The sequence below is a fragment of the Syngnathus acus genome, chromosome 13, assembly GCF_901709675.1.
Source record: "Syngnathus acus chromosome 13, fSynAcu1.2, whole genome shotgun sequence".
Taxonomy (NCBI): Eukaryota; Metazoa; Chordata; class Actinopteri; order Syngnathiformes; family Syngnathidae; genus Syngnathus; species Syngnathus acus.
In genome coordinates, this window is record NC_051098.1 from 13284673 (window position 1) to 13301877 (window position 17205).

General features: G+C 46.5%; 1 protein-coding gene across 1 annotated transcript; it reads left to right on the forward strand.

Moving 5' to 3' along the window:
• Positions 1 to 3564: 3564 nt before the first annotated feature.
• bcl9l (bcl9 like) lies at positions 3565 to 16200 on the forward strand. Its single transcript, XM_037267420.1, is given in 10 exon segments — positions 3565 to 4077; positions 9409 to 9503; positions 9619 to 9738; positions 9740 to 10013; positions 11275 to 11400; positions 11567 to 11753; positions 11840 to 11924; positions 12010 to 14332; positions 14418 to 14672; positions 14787 to 16200. Coding segments are annotated over 8 exon segments (4377 nt in total). The 5' UTR covers positions 3565 to 4077; positions 9409 to 9503; positions 9619 to 9699; the 3' UTR covers positions 15875 to 16200.
• Positions 16201 to 17205: the final 1005 nt, after the last annotated feature.

The following is a 17205-nucleotide window of genomic DNA, read 5'->3' on the forward strand; positions in this document are numbered from 1 at the left end:
TTTTGACCCAGCAGTGTGTTTTGTTTTTGTCATTTATATTAAATACACAGCAGTGAATGTAATGGGCTTACGAATGTATTTTACGTTTTTGAAACAGCCACATTTAGGACAGTGTGATTGAGGCCTAAGATTTCTGCCTAGTAACAAGCGACTATATGAACATGTGACTTGGTTTGGGAAGTAAAAAATATATATATTTGTATTCTGTTGATTTACGCTGTGGCATCTGTTAGTGACATATTGATTTAGTCCACTTGTTTTATGATAAACGGTAAACATTTTTGGTTGTTTGTTGCTGTTGGAAGAGAATTTGGAACAATAAACCGAAGACAGTAAAAGCAGGTTCTCAGGTATGCGCTCTACCTCTGCTTGCGTCGGCTACTCGTCTTGCTTCCAGCTTTTTTTGGACGTTGAAGACATTAAAGCAGCACTTTTTTTTTTTCTTCTCCCCCCCCTCCCCGGAAAACTGACTTGAACTTTTGAGTTCTCAAGAGTGGTGTCGGCATCTGGAAGCAGTAGAAATCTTGTCTGGAAGATAAAGTAAGGAAGATATGAATGCCAATGTCCAGTCTGGGATCAATTACAGAGAAACCGAGGGGGCGGGGGCATGATGGGGGGGTGAGATCCATGTCGATCCTCACACACTAAACAAACTGCTTGTGTGGAAGTGTGTGTAAAAGAGCGAGAGAAAGTTTTTGTATGAGTGTTCGTGAGACTGTCACTGTACATCTGGTCTTTGGATGGCCTCGCTGCCTCCTCGGCTGTTTAACGAGAAGCTTGTGGCAGCTCCAGATGTGAATGCCCGCCCGCTGCCAGCTGCCCGGCTCACGGGACCTTGGCTTGGAGCAATGGCCAGCGAGCCATCTTCACTGTTAGGTTGCTCCAGAGTAAGTTCAGGAGTAAAATTGTTGTGGGATTTGGGTTAGTGTGTGAGAGAGGTAATTAGTTAGTTAGCCAGATAGACTTTTTCTTTTTTTGGTTGTGAAGGTTCAAATGAAATCAAGAGCCCGTAGCAGTCGTGTGACCTGTACTGCAGAAACCCTCTGCTGCCATCTAGTGGCCACTTGCATTTTCGCAGCTAACCAATTGGACACGTTCACTTTTCCTCGTCTTTTTTAATTGATTTTTTTTTATGGACCGAGTGTATGCGCGTGTTTCTTTGTCTGTGTTTTGTGGAGAGAGTTGCTGAGTGTCTTGGTTTTAATTTGGAAGGCTGAAGAGCTCGTATTTATTAGCCTGCAAGATTAATCAATTTCTTGCTTAGCTTTCAGAAAAATCAAGTCAAGTCAAGTTTATTTGTATAGCCCTAAATCACAAGCAGTCTCAAAGGGCTTCACATAGACAAAAATTGACAATTATTCTCAAAGCATCCCCTGATCTTAAGCTCCCAAAAATAACGTTTTTCCTTTCTGGAGACACTGCTTAACACTCAGCCAGCATTTACAAATATGTGACAGGAATAGAAAATTGTCATTTGATAGAATGTGGAAATGGCCATCTTAAATTATGCAGGACGCACCGCACCGAATGTGAGCAGAGACGTTTGAGCAGGTAAAGTGGCTCCACACACAAAAGCAACAAAAGTGCAGCGCGTGTCACCATGGAAACCATCATTATCATCTGGAGCAAACACTCACTCGGCCACTTGAACATTCTTAAGGAGTCGTCCAAACAAATCCTTTCGCATACTCAACTGCCCATGCATTTTTAAATTTAACGTTTTAAAAACGTCCTTGAATTCGAAAATGCGTTTCATGACGTAAGGCTGCAATTTGGCTGCTTTCATGACCAATGTTATCATAATACATCAACAAGGCAGAGGTTTTATTCCCAAAAAGTATATTTACCTGTAACACACTTTTAATTCCAGTAAAATGTGAGCACATGAAACTTGAGTAAAACTTGGACCTAGACATAAAAGCCAGCGCTTCAGAAATGTAGTTTAATTTATTGACAACAATTAGTGAAAACTAAAGCCAAGCATTTTAGAAGACATCCAAAACAAGTCAAAATGAAACAAACGCTAATTATAACTAAAAAGCCAAAACTACCCCCAGAAATAGTTGAGATGGACTCCAGCACAAAATAAATAAATAAATAAATGGATGGGCACATATTGATGAATAGTCTGGATAATTTTCTCTACATGACGCACATCGTTTAAAATGGACGCACCTCAACGTTTATTTCCCGCAGCGTGCCCCACTGACATTCTTGTTTGTCTCCTCACATCCATGCCAGTTTCCATGACAACATGACTTCGCTCTCTCATCCTCTGCCACCATGCATTCTTCTGACCTTGCATCGCTCTTTTCATTTTCTTCGCCCTCTCCACCCCCCACAAAGAAAAAAAAGCACGCGGCCCGCCCCTGTCCTTCCCCGACTCTAATTGGTGCTCGTCGGATAGCGGCAGGAAAAGTGATGGGCGCGCATAAAGTGGATGACATGTTTATGATGACAAAGAAATCAGCCTGCAGGCCATCTTCATCCTTCTGCTGAGGCATAAATTTCCATTCCATCTATCTAATGCATTGGGCACAGTTCGATCTTGGTTGGTCTTCCACCTTATTCAGGTGTTCGTAAGTATAAGACAATGGCTTTTTTTTTTTTTTTTTCTCGTTCTGGAGACACGGCTCCTCTCAGATTCTCAGTGTGGCATTAATATTCGTTGTTCTTCGCAGAGGATAAAGAATATATGCCTGTGATGTCATTTGAGTCACCCGTTAACCAAACAGCGCTTGTATCTCAAGTCAAAGTAAAAAATCAGCCCATCAAGGAAAAAAAATTGTAGGTCAGGTTACTTGGAACTTAATTATTACAAATGCAGTAAATACAAATGCCCCAAAAAAATGTCAGTGTAAAAGAAAAAAACTGTTTCAGTGCTTTTTTGTTGTCTGAACTTTCAAAATATGTCACGATGGGATAATGTTAATCGATTTAAGCAATGATTTGACAATATGTTTGCTGTTGTGGTTGTGTGCGACTGCTCTGCATCACAGCAACAGCTGCTTCTAATATTTTGGTAAGCATATTTAGCCACATTTTGCTCTCAGCATGATGCGGCGCAGCCCTCCACAACCGCAATAATAATCATGAACACATTGTTGAACGACTACTTGTCAATCAAACGTGGGCGATCGACCAGAGATGGGCAAAACTTTCCATCGAGGTCTTATTATTCATTTATCTCATTCATAATCTAATAAAAGATTGATTGTGAATAACTAATTACATTTAAAAATGAGAGTGAATTTTAATGTTTAGATTTAGAAAACTTTATCACGTGGGGCATAAACAAATGAAATGATAGTGTGAAAATATGTATTTTTAATTGTACACCTTTTCACATTATTGACCGCAAATAGTGGACTAGGAGAACAATTAAATGCTTTTCCACTAGATGGCAGAAGGTACAATTAATATTCACCTGTTGCCACGCATACAGAATATGTTCAACGAAACAGATCCAGATTTAATACATAAATTTGGGAATACATTGAGAGAAGGCCATCATTATTTCAGAACATTTATTCGTGACATTTTTGTTTGATGGAGTACAGTGAGGTTTTTCTCAATATGTGCCTTGTTCAAGCCCGTTTTTACTGTTGTTGATTTTTTTCCCTTTTTTTTTTTTTAATGCAGTGCGGGTGTACCTAATGAAGTGTCCAGAGAGTGTCACTGTGGGAAGTCCACGCAGTGACACTCGTCAGTGACTGACTTACGGATGCCCGTGTGGACACTCGCGTGATTGTCAGCTCGTCGATGGCGACTCGTCTTGCTTGGAAGGCATAAACTGCAGCGAGGCGACGCGTCTCCTGATTTCAGCCCAAACTTCCAGCGAGACGTGCCACGCCACGCCACGCCACGCTAGCTGAAAGCTCCGTGGTGGGCGAGACTACCGTGCGCCCCCTCCTCACCCCCTACTGCCGCTCTCTACTCCAGCGAGTGTGGAAGCGGCTGTGGCTGCTACCCGAGCCGGCTCAGCGAGCGCTGTCGGCGGCTTCCACCCCCGGGGAATGTCGGCCCCTGACGTCGGCCTCCTCCTCCTCCACGAGTGTCACACAGCAGCCAGATGGGGTAGAGTACGCCGCATGTTTAACCTCTAACCGTTACGCACACACCACTGTCTTGGTTAAATGAAAACTTTGCTGTTTTTTGTTAGATTTAATTAAATGTTTGCTGGTGGTTTCAAAAGTTGAGTTAGCCAGCGCAGACGTCAATTAGCATGCTAGCTAAGATAGCATCTGACGCATCCAGCTCGCCTGAGTGGGCTTCCATGCCACCGGCCAGCGTCCTTTGCACAAAAGCCCCACACACCCTCCTCGGGCAACACAAGTGTCCCTCGGCCGATCTCACGCCGAGTCCGACGGATGCAGTCAACCACCCTGTGCTCCGTAACCGCTGCTTCGTATTAGCCTGTCGGCTAGCTAATTAGGGAGACGGCGGAAGCGGAGGTGCCCGAGCCGTGTGTGGTGACAGGCGGCTGACACTTGCACGCACAGCCGGTGTGGGCACACGATGACTTGTCATATTAACCATCCGACTGTGACATTTTAAGGCAATACTACTTGACATTTTATTTCACTTTTTGGGGGGGTGATTCAAAGAACTCGTGTTTTTTGGGGGGGGAATCGTCAATTCAAAATGTTCCACGCAGCCACGGTAAGCAATCACCGGTGAGGCGTGTTCGCTCGTCCGGCTCTTGGCTCGTCTTCCCCGCCATGCGTGTGCGTGCATGCGTGGTTCGTCCACGATGACAACAAGCCTGCAGCCTGTTGCATGCATGGTTGCCATAACGCCGCTGCGACGGCTTTAAGTACACGCACACGCAGCCTGCATGCGTGTTGGAGCTCCCATATCCCGGCTAGCTATATTTAGCCCACTAACAGAGTTTGCAACTCGATCCGAATTGTCTTGCACAACTCAGTGGCGGGCAGTGCATTTGCCATTTACCCTTTAGTGGAGACTTACCCGACTTAACTCCATTCCTTAATAGCACCACTATCACGTTGCAATTATAGAAATCATCAATAATAAACCAAAACAGTACGTAATGATGAGTATAGAAAACTACAAATAGGTGGTGAATTGCATACTTGGAGTCAGTTTCCAAACAATCACAATTATTTTTATGTTCCGTCTTAAATTGTGGCGGTTGTTAGACTTGATCCACGCAGTATAAATCATACGTCAGAATTGTTGATGTGGCCAAATATTTCATATTGACTAGGTTTGACCTCATTTGGTTGCATTTGTATAGACAGAAGGTGGTGTACATGAAAAATGCAAGTCGGATCACGTGTGGTGCTGACTCAGCTTCCTGTATTTTCCGTCTACAATAGCGACAAATTAATTGATTTTGAAAGGAAAAGCATGTGACAGTCATGATGAAATAAAATCCTATCGGTAGAACATTATATAGAATAGTTTTCCAAACTAAAAGCAGCATATGTCGTCTTTAGGTTAAACACAAACTTTCACCTCCGAAATCTGACTATTTGTTGTTGAGACTTAAATTCAAAGGATTGAATAATTTTTTATTTTAATGTCTCCAAGCAATCAATTGTCAAAGTCGTCACTTAATTTGACAATTGCCTAGATGGTGATTAATTGTTGCACCTCTAAATACATTTTTCAGTTTGTCATCAATAACAGTTTTTTTTAAATTAAATGTGTTTAACTGCGAAGTGTACGACAACCTGCAGCATATCGCAAATGCGAAGTTCCATTTTTCTGTTTGTGGCCCTCTGGAAGCAGTTTAGACGTCCTAAAGTAAACAATGTTTATTTGTTGTAGTCATGCGCTTGTGCCGTGTCTCTGGTGTGAGCTTAAAGGAGCAACCAGTGAGGCAGCCAAACTGGCCTCAGGTGACACCGGCAGGTATGTTCGCACACCACTTAGCGCTAATTGGTCACCCGCCGTCGTTAGCCACGTCCCTCCTCTCGTCCCCAGTTGCGTTCTTCCCGTCATTGTTGTCGTGCCGACCGACGCTGCGGTGTGACCATCCCCTCTCCGGTGTCACTTGACGCGCTTCGCCGCACGAAAATGAAATTCTCCGGCTGTGGCGGCAAACGGCCGCCTGCTAGCTCATCAAATTCACGCTAGCGGTGAGGGAGGGAGGGAGATATACATCCCGAAACTGGGCGATTACAAAAAATTCTTTGGCGAGCTTTGTTGTCAGTTGATGAGGTTGCATTTTTAGACATTCCCTTGCTCTAATTGGCAGGCTTCCAAGAACGCCTTCCGAAGAATGTAACCGTTTAGCCGCCGAGCAAAAAAATCACCCGCTACTTCCGAAGGCTCCGCCGGTGCTTGGTCCGTGTGAGTTTAAACTTCTTGACCCGGTTATTAAATGTGGGAAATCACACGCGTGACAAGGACAAGCTCACAGTGTGTTTACTCATCTCCCTCTGTCATTCCATGAAAAATGTACCTATTTGCTTGCTCCGTGTGCCAAAATGCTACAAGATGGCGCCCAAACACTTTTGTCCACATAATCACATCAGTTTTTTTTTTGTAGTCTCCCGACATGCTGTGTGTTTTGCCGACGCTCGCGGAGCTTGTCGGAAGACACGGTGAGAGTTTACTTGAGGTCGCCGGCCGTGAGCGCAAACATCTGACACGTCGTTGCGCTTTTATCAGTTCCATCCTCTGCAAATTACTCGGCTCGCGTCTCTCATCTGCGACGCCGCCATCCCGCCGAGCCTGTCGGGGGTAAAGTGCACCAAGCGGCGGCGGCGGGCAAACAACAGCCTTCGCGTTAGAGGCTTTGGAAGCAGGTTGCCGTGGCAACACAACAAGCCGAGGCCAACCGGTGGGTCGAGGGCTCGCGATAGGCGGACGGCCTCCTTTCATTTGATGTTGCTGAGCCGTGACGTCCTTTCCCGTTACACCGTCAGCGGCAAACGCGGGGGCTGGCAGGGGAGGAGGAGGCGTGTGAAGAACGCGCACATAATGCTGCCTTTGCTTTCCTGCCAGCGAGTCGCAACTTGCCCGAGACATTAATTCCTCACAAGCTTAAACGTTACACAACCACATTGATGATTGAATTAATCATTTATCTTCATAAAAGGCAGCCAAGATGTTGTTTGAAATGATTTCTCTGACTTCTTTCTGTCACCTTCTGTCATAGCGGCTTCTTCTCCGAGAAAGTCGACACAGGCTTGCTTGCTCATTGAAAAAAACTTGCGGAGCTTGCATGTCAATCACTGGAAAAATCATTTAGCAGACAGGAACAGCTGGCGTCAACGCCTTTTGTGTGAAAAATATTTGTGTCACGCGCATAGTGGCAACATTTTTGTACTAAATGTTTTTTTTTTAACGTCATATTACATCACCGCAGCAATTAATCGCACAGATTAAGTAAAGCTCAACATTTTCCACGGAGGGGGAAGAAAAACACTTGGTGGTTTTTATGTCGTCAAGGGTCGTACATGTTGTTTTGGCCTCTGACTTATTTTTCCTCCGGAGTCCCATGTTTGGTAACGGGCTAATTCTTCGGGGGGGGGGGAAGACCGCCACTTTCTATGAATGCACTCCGCTGTGTTCCAAATATAGTGGGAGCACCAAATAGTTTTGGAGACCAGTGACAATTCTTACGTTTGGCAAAAAAAATAGGATAATCGATAAGTTTATTAAACCCTGGTCCAGCAGAAACAATCTGCTTGTTAACTTCACGCTACTCAGAACTTGCATGAGTTGTTTTCTTTTCCTCGAGTCTGTTCCAAGATTAGCGCGAGTGACAGCGACCAATCAGACGACGCAATCTGATTAGCCTCGGCTACTTTGCATAACGAGCTCGACTGGTATGAGTGAGTCAGCGAAATTTGATATTCAGTAGATGAGGAAATTTAGACTTGAGTTGAAGTCACTTAAATGGTAAGGCATAAAAATATTTTTGATCATTTATATGTTTTAATTAGGGTTCTTACGATCGTGCTTCCGATGCCATTACCGATTACACTGATTAGCTGCACAATTTTCATTTTAAAGCTGCTCTCTGATTATTTTAACTAATAACCCATTAATCTGGCAATTGTTCTAAATTGATAAATCCATTTAAAAAAAAAAAACTATCAAAGTATCTGCGCCAGATTTGTGTTTATACGAGTCTTATAAAAAAGGGGGCGTGTCTGCAGCATGGGCTCCCTCTCCTCCGTGATGTAATTTCTCTTTTTGTTTTTTGCCTCTTTTAGAGACCAGGTAGATAAACCAAGTTTTGAATTATTTTTTTTTTTTCTCAACCCAAAATGCATCAGCGAAAGCGCTGGCACATTGCTGGCGACAACCTCGACAGACTCTTCTTGAAGCCAGCGTCTGGTTGCTATCGCCCCAGGTCGGCATTCACTCCCAGATAGGCCCTATCTCATCTTGGCCGTCTACTCGAAGGTCGGCAGCCCGTTGTGTGATTAGTCTGCCCCCCCATCACCCCACGCACCCTCCGGCTGTGTGATGCACAAAGCCAGTGAGTCACATTTGTAAACAGGGGCGACATCTAACCAGCCCCGCTAGGTTAATGAGTGATGAGGTCCTGGCCCCGGCGCACAAGGCGTGTCCCTGTTCTTGACTTTAGTTGGTGAGTTAATGACTAATGGCGGCATTGTGTTTTCATTTTGGGGCCGTTTAGCAACCGGGTGTTACGAAAAGACTGAACAAAAGATAGTTTATTCATCATTGGAGTCTGAAAGACTTTTGAGTGGGGGGGGGGGGGGGGTGATGGCCTTTTGAAAGGCACCCCCCCATCATTTGTTTCACTCTATCTGTCAAACATTAAAATCAGAAGCAGGTTCCTTGAGATTTGAGTCAAGGGTTCCACCGTTTTTATCTCAAGCGCCAGTTGGTTAGCTCTTGCCTCACAGTTCTGAAGCAACTTCCACGCACAGCCCACGCCTAACCCGCTCCTCCCATACATGCAAAAACTTTAGTTTCGATGTCTTACTTGAACATCATTTTGACCATTTGAAGGTCTGTTTTCGGTTCAGTGTATTTTAACTCGGCTGGCTTCTGTGTGAAAGCGACAGGGGAATAAAAGCGGCGTCTGCCGTTATGCACCTTGCAGGTCATGTGTGCAAAAAGGGCTCACAGCAAAACACGTCATGAGTCAGGCATGTTTGTTTCGTGAGGCGGCGGGTGAGTCAGGTATCGCTACACAAAGTGTTGTGGAATGTGCTGTGAAGATCTTTACCGACCCAGAATGCTGCTGGGCTACTTGGACCGCGGCGAACTGCAACCCCCCTCCCCCCTTAGTCCAAACAACTGTCGGCTGGCTCACTGTTAAAGACGCAGTGCGATGACCGTGCGAGGCTCTTATCACTGTTCTTGTCCAACTCCCTCGCCGAGTCCATGTTGACACCGAGGCAGAGGAACACGGCAATGATTGTCGAGATGACTCTCTCTCCCTGTGTCCAGGTCTGAGCGCGTCCACTGAAGCATGAAGCGGGAGAGCCGCAATGGCGATGTCGGGCCTCATCCGCAAACCTGAGTGCGTTTACAATCATTGACAGGTTGGATGTTCACTTCATGAAGATTTTTAAGATTGCAATCGTACATGGTTCATCTATGAATAAAGCTAACTATCATTGAGATCTAAAATAATGTATTTTTTATTTTTATTTCTAGCGTTGCCTGATCGCAATGTGAGCCCCGGCCGGCCGACATCTTCTCCACGCCGCTCCTAAGCCTCACTCAGCAGCCAATCAAATGCACACGGACAATAAGCCGGCCAATCATGGCGAGCAAGGTCACTGGTGACGGACGAGCTCAAATGGCCGCCGTAAACCTGCAGGCTCAGCAGCAGCAGGGACCCGCCGGCCACCCGGGCCCCAAGAGCCGCCTCGGGGCCGGCGGCCATGGCGTCAACAAGAGCAACCCCGTGCCCAAGTGCGCCGGCCAATCGGCGAGCAGCGTCGGAGGACTGCTCAAAACCAAAAGTAAGCGGGAGAGGAGCGTATCTGTGGACTCTGGTGAACCGCGACATGCTGCTCCTAAAAACCTGGAAGCTGATGCCAAAGCAGGTGAGACCTCTTTTTTTTCATTTCAGCATCTCCTGCAATTTAAAAGTTTTATATTTTTCTTTATCGTGAAGGTGATTCATTTGTAGTCCGGACCAGGAGTGGTGAACATCACATACATACATACAGGCAATTTTGGAGTTCCCGATAACACAAAAGTGTTAATACACTTAAATGCACATAAAAAAAAAAAAACATCAACCCTCCTTTAAGAATGTCAAAGGTCACTACCTTTCCCCCCTGCTGTCAGTTTCAATCTGTCAAAAAACTCTCGAGATGACGTGCCTTCTTGACATCCTCCACGACAGGAAGTAAACGTAATAGAGAAAATGCCCCGACCTTTCAGTGAAGCGGCAGAATTTCCTCCCTTGACTCCCCCAAGGCTTCTGATAGCAGCAATGACGTGTTTCACATGAAAAGGCGTTCGTTGCATGTCCTCGCTGGTAAGGTCATGGGCCTGTTTGAGTAACCCTTGTTGAAAAAAAGATGATGACTATTTTGTGTATTTGGTGCATCACCTATCCAAGTGAGACGTCCTCATTAACACAAACATTAGTTGATGAAAAAATTACAGAAAATATTTTTGTTTTTTCTGTACCATTGTCATTTTTTTTATTTATTTTTTTGGGCTGCATCAAAGTGTTTGAATTGAAACAAAGGTCAAACCTGCATTCATCTGTGCTGCACACGACTGAGCTGCAATAAGCAGGACAAGGCCCGTGACCAAGACAAACAAATTGGCTCAATGACTGACTTTATTGTGAAAAGAATCCGGTCGCCCTTGGCAACATAACATTGGCAGGAAAACAAGCAATCGTTGCCGTTGAATCGTCAGGGGCGCCCCCTGCTGCCTTGCGGGTGTATTTACACTGATTGATTTAGTTCAGAAAAAAAGGCCTCCATGAGTGGCGAGATAGTGCAAGAATGATGTTGTGTTTATGAAGTCGTCGGAAAATGGTACTTTCTTGCCCCGTTGAACTTTCACTGCGATATTGTATTACTTTTTTATCTTGAGAAAATATGACACAATGACAACATTTTATGCCAACAGAATACGACTCGATTCTCCAAAAATAAATCTTTGCTCTTGTGAAGGTTGGTTTTTTTTGGGGTTATGAAATGTTTTTTTTTTTAACCTTCCCATTTTTTCAAGAAAATGGCCAACTTTCTAAATCCAAAGACCCAAAAAGTTTGAGAACTTCTCTTTAAAAAAATAAAAAATAAGGACAATATCCTCACAAGTTTTTGTGTATGTGTGTTGAAGAGGGAGTCACACGCAGTAAGCGTCGTTGCGTTCTGGAGAAGAAGCAGCCATACAGTGGAGACGAGTGGTGCTCCGGACCCGACACGGAGGACGACGAAGACAAGCCGCGCTTGTCAACAACTCAACGTGAGTCAGAACTCACTGTGTGCTTTACGATCTCATGAAGAAATATTAGTCCCCTTATATATATATTTTTTTTCTTCATTGTTTGTGGACTGGCCTCCTCCAGTTAATTTTACGTGTGGTTTAACTAGTGTTTGCATAATGTGCTTCAATGTTTTTATTTTTTTAGGGGAGCGAGTGCTGCCGGGACCCAGGCAGGCGCAACCAGATCATCCGCCTGCGGGGCCAGTCACGTCTGAGCCTGTAATGGCTTGCGGACCAGCACCTGGACCGAAGCCTGGACCGAAGCCAGGACCGCCTCCACCTCAGTCCTCGCAGCAGCTGTTGTATGTCTTCACAACCAGCATGGCCAACAGGTAAGCTTCCATTTACAAATGTCAAATAGACCTTCAAGCACTTAAATTTAGTTTGGGGTTTACCACTTTTTTCTTTGCTTCAACAGTGCTGCAGAATCAGTCATGAAAGGAAACACTGATTCCATTCTTCAGTTTCATCAGCAAAATATTCCACGAACCAAGTTAGAGCAGGTCAGACAATGATACTTTATACATCCATTTTGGTGGGAGTCTAGCAAATCATAATCATCAAAATGTTTGTTTCTTTTTACCGCAGTGCTACGCAAGGCTCGTCGAGAAGGTGAACTCCAGCGCCTCTCCTCCCGCAGCCGCCCCGAAATCCAAAAGCGGAACTCCGAGGCCGAGCTCGGCGGGAGGTGGCGTCCCCGCACTTGCGGCGGGAACGCCGACATCGGGTGGCCACTCTGACAACGATTCCCCTCGGAGCAGACATGGTGGCCTCTCCATTCCCTCCCATAGGCCAGAGGGCGATGGCAGAGGCACGCCTTTAGGCTCGGTCCCTGTACACAGTGAGGGTCTTCCCGTTGCTAGTCTCTCTCCGTCGGGGAGTCCTTCCATCCTGTCTGCGCATTTACAAAGCGACACGGGACAGAGAAGCGGCCCCGGCAACCCAGGCGGTCTTTCCAAGGAGCAGCTGGAACACCGCGAGCGTTCTTTGCAGACACTGAGGGACATCGAGAGGTTGTTACTACGCACTGGAGCGAGAGGGAGCCCTCACGGTGACGCGGGGGTTCCCACCGGTAACCTCGCAAATAACGTTTCCCACGTCATGAGCAACAGTAGCGGCGATCGAGGTGCTATTCTGGAGGACGGCGACAACGGTACAAACACTGGAGATTGCGGTAGCATGGCGCTGTCGGCGTTGGCGTCTCTGGGAACCATGAAGAAGTTTGAAGAGCCACTGCAGTCAATCATGTCACAAACGCAGTCGCTCGGCGGCGCCGCTCACAGCCCCGAAATGGACCCTCGCCATCATCTAGCGCAGCATCCTCACCAGCAGCTATCCTCGCCTGGCTTGGACATGGGCCCCTTGCTTGGACCAGAGGGGCTGACCCAAGAGCAAATCGCCTGGCGGAAACTCCAAGAAGAGTACTACCAGGAGAAAAGGAGGCAACAGGAAATGCAAAGTCCACAGGACTTTAGGATGATGACTGAAACGGGCTTGCACGGAGGTCCCGTGATGATCAGGGGACCTCCTCCCCCATATCACAGCAAGCCTGGAGATCAACAGTGGGTTTCTGCAAATATGATGGGGGGAGGAGCAATGCCTGGACATTTACGAATGGCCGCCATGCACCAAGAAGGACCTGGACGTCCGAGGTTCCTAGCACACGTGCAGAGAGGCCCACCGGGTGGAGCGGGCTTTCCCGGCAGTCCAGGAGGGATGTTACCCGTCGACGGTCTCGGACCCCAAAGACCGACCAGGCCGGGGATTTGGCTCGATAATATGCCCAACCACATGGACGGCGGAGGTCAATTCCACGGTCGCTACCCACCTCAACACTTGCTGGATGAGCCAGAACATCTTTTAGCCCGCGAGGAATTATTTCGCATTTCCGACAAGCGGCAGTTGCAGGGTCTTCCTAGGTTTGAACTCGACCGGATTATGGCGCAGCAGCAACAGGGCAATATGGCTTCAAGAATTATGGAAAATCCTGGAGTCCCAGACTTCTCCAATGTGGGTATGGGCAGGGGTCCCCCTTCCAATCAAGGAGATCCTATGGACTTTCTCGGTTCACGGGATATGGTGGGCTCTCCCGGAGGAGGGCCTCAGATTAGAGACTTAATCGATTGTCATCTGGGGAGCAACCTTTCCATCAACATGAACCCACAGATGAATATGCAGCAGCAGCAGCATATGGCTCTCCAGCAAAAACTCCGTAGAGGCGCAGGAAGAGTGGGGACTTTAAGTGAGTTCTTCACTCCTGGCGAGATTGCAAGAATACGAGCGTCACAAAATGAAAGAAGAAATATGGGAATGGTCTCGGGACCCGATGGATCCTTTCGTTTTCCGACGCAAGGCCCTTACGGTGGTGGAGCGGGCGAAGGGCCGTATCCTCCGCAGCCCGGTCCGGAGATGTTTGGGCCCGAACTGGAGGCTCGTATTCAGATGGGAAGTACGCCGCGGCTCAGTCATATGCCGCTCGCCGGAGACCTCCGAGGAGTCGCTCCCGGTCCTCGGCATCCTCCCGACCTATCGGTCAACGTTCACCCGATGACCTCTCCTACGGTCCAGCTCAATTCGCCATCCCTTCACCGAGAGCCGTCGGCGCTTCTTCCTTCTCCGTCGGCCCCGGGGCAGAAGTCACCCTCCATGATGGCCCCCGCGGGCTCTCACCCCCCTCTTCCCCCTGCATCTGGTGCGGGGACACCTTGCTCTTCTTCCGTGAAATCACCCCAGATAATGGGCTCTTCGAACCATGACTTGCACTCCCCATCCATCTCACCTGGGCGACTCAAGTCCCCGGCTGTGGCGATGGGCTCTCCTGCGTGGATGTCTCCCAAAACAGATCCTTCAAGTCCGGCCGGTCTCACCGCCGTGAGGGCGGCGGGCAATGGTGGAAGTCATTCCGAGACGGGTAGATTCAAAATGTTTTCTGAAGTCCTCATTCATACTTTTTGGTGACCTTTACTCTGATGTTTTTTTTTTTTTTTTTTTTGCAGGGCGATCAATCCCCCCCAGGAGTTCCAACTCCACCCCGAGTACCCAACCAGGCTCGATGAATCCCGGTATGACATTTGTGACTTCGCCCGACGGCTCAAAAGCAAAGAATCCGTTGTCGCTGATCATGTCTCAGCTGTCCAAGTACACCCTGCCCAGTTCCACTCCTCTTTACCACGACGCAATTAAGACAATAGCCACTTCTGATGACGAGATGCTGCCCGATCGACCTCTTCTGCCCGGTGTTAGCATCGGAGGTACGAACCCAAAAACACAACGGGTGTCACATTTTCATCTGCTTGGTGTGGTTTTTTATTTTTTATTTTTTTTTACACTCTGATCGTAACATGCCGGTTTTGCTACGCCAACAGGAAACCCGGCGGCATCTCAGATCCTGGTCTCCCAGAGTTCCATCGGTGGCCATAGTGATTCCCAAAGCCCCGTGAGAATCCCGAGCCAAGGTCAGCAGCAACTCTCCCACGAAGCCTCGGAACACATGCTGTCTTCCCCAAACCCGACGGGCCTTCCTCTTCTGAGTTCCAACATGATGGTCGGAGGAAGCGATGACCTCGGTCCTTGCAACATCTCACCCATGTCTCAAAACCAGATGGCGACTTTCCCCCGCATGCAGCCGTCGTCTCACGGCCGTATTCGCTCACCCATGGGCCGAATGTCGCAGAATTTCTCTCAGTCCGGCGAGGACATCCTCCCACCTCAACGGCTGCACCAACGCCACCGTCATCCCTCAGAGTCCTTCCCAGGCCTTTCCATGGGCGATGGCCCAGATCTGAGCGAAGTCATACGACCGACCCACTCGGGGATTCCCGAGTTCGACCTGTCCCGCATCATTCCCTCCGACAAGCCCAGCAGCACTCTGCAGTATTTCCCCAAGAGCAAACCGAACCAGGGGCCCGGCTCACAGCAGCCGACTTCTCAGCAGCTTCTCAAACACTTGTCTTCTTCTGGTTCTCCGCACATCTCGTCATCCAACCCCCACTTGGCCAATTTGCAGAACATGATGGGGGAGCCGCCGCCTCACCAGGGGCACGGCGGACTCGGCCAAAACATGGCCGTTCTCCAGGGGGACGCCAGGGGAATGGTGTCTAACGCAGACATGGGACACATGTTGGGAAGGACAGGGATGGTTCCCCAACAACAGCAAGCCATGATGCCCAACAGTCTTCTCCACCACCCCTACCCGGGAATGATGTCGCCTCAGCAGCACCAGCACAATTTGATGGCGAGGCAAAACATGATGATGATGCAGGCCAAGCAGCGCAACATGCCGGGAGACCCCTTTGGCCCCCAGGCTGCTTTAATGTCCCCTCAGGGTCCCTTGATGGCCCCATCCCACGCACAGACTGGAATGATGGGACCCCAGTCGCTCAGACAGCGGGGGATGTCTCTGGACAGCCCCATCGGTTACGGTCCCGACGGTATGGCCAACATGCCTTTTTGATCGGTCCCACGCAGCCCGGACAAGTGTCTCTTTTACGTTACTGTGGCAATCCAAGTATCAGTCCTTCCTTCCATTTTAATTGGCAATCAAAAATCAAAAGGCACTCGTTGGACTTTTTTTTAGTATAACAGAACAAATGGATAGCATTGTGATGGTTAACAGGCGAATGGATCTTTTCCAAGTCACGCTTGTTACCAAATTTCCAGGTCACGGAAAGGCAACCAATGACATAAATCGTATTCAGTCCTGCGCCCTGTTATACATTTTCTATTTTTAATTGAACGTTGAAAAATCAGGTTGTTGTCTCCCGCTCTTTTGTATTACATTAAAAAAAAAAGTAACGATTAGATAATCATTGTTTTTTTTTTAAGTTTTGGATTGCCATTTGAAAACAAATGGAACAGGTTTTGCACGGATTAGCGTGTCAACACTTTTTTGAGGGGAGAAGAGAAATTACGAATTATCAGTAACGAGCTTTGCTACTGATTTATACATTGAAATATTTAAGAGCACTGTAAAATGGTTCGATATAAAAAATCTTCAAGAGCTTTTTTTTTAAAAAAAATGCAAAAAAACAGACAACTGTCATGTACTTTTCTGAGATGTGCTTGTTTGTCAGAATCACATGGCAGTTAAGAGGAGTGCCTAAAATGTGTTTGTTTTTCCTAGATTTTATTTCTCCAGCTACCAAAACTGTTGCGCAAAGGAATATATATATATATATATATATATATATATGTGTATATATGTATGTGTATATATATATATATATATATATGTATATATATATATATATATATATATATATATATATATATATATATATATATATATATATATATATATATATATAAAATGATAAAATAATATATACCTGCTGTATATAAGATGCAATTTGTGATTGTTTGCACTCTCGTTCTGTATAACTGTGTTTTAATAGGAGTCTAAAAGAAATGAAAAAGTGAAAATCTCTATGGTGGGTTTTACTTGGGATGGCGGTTGCTGTTTGATAAACAGACTATGGGACATGATTGTAGTCAAATAAATGAAAGCCTTAACAATTTATATTGTGTGTGAAGACTCTTCTGACCACATCTGAATTTGAACAAATTCAAATAGTATCCAATATCATGTATCTTTTTTTTTTTTAAGACAACCATTTAAGTGAGCATTTAGTCTGAGGACTATTAATTTAACAATATGTTGCATCGTATCAAGTTTAACACCACTCACAAATTTCGTTTCAAGTAACTTGAAAGGCAGGTTCATAGGTTTAAAAAAAGATTATAGTTATATTACAGAGATAAAAGCAATGAGATTAAAAGCAATCT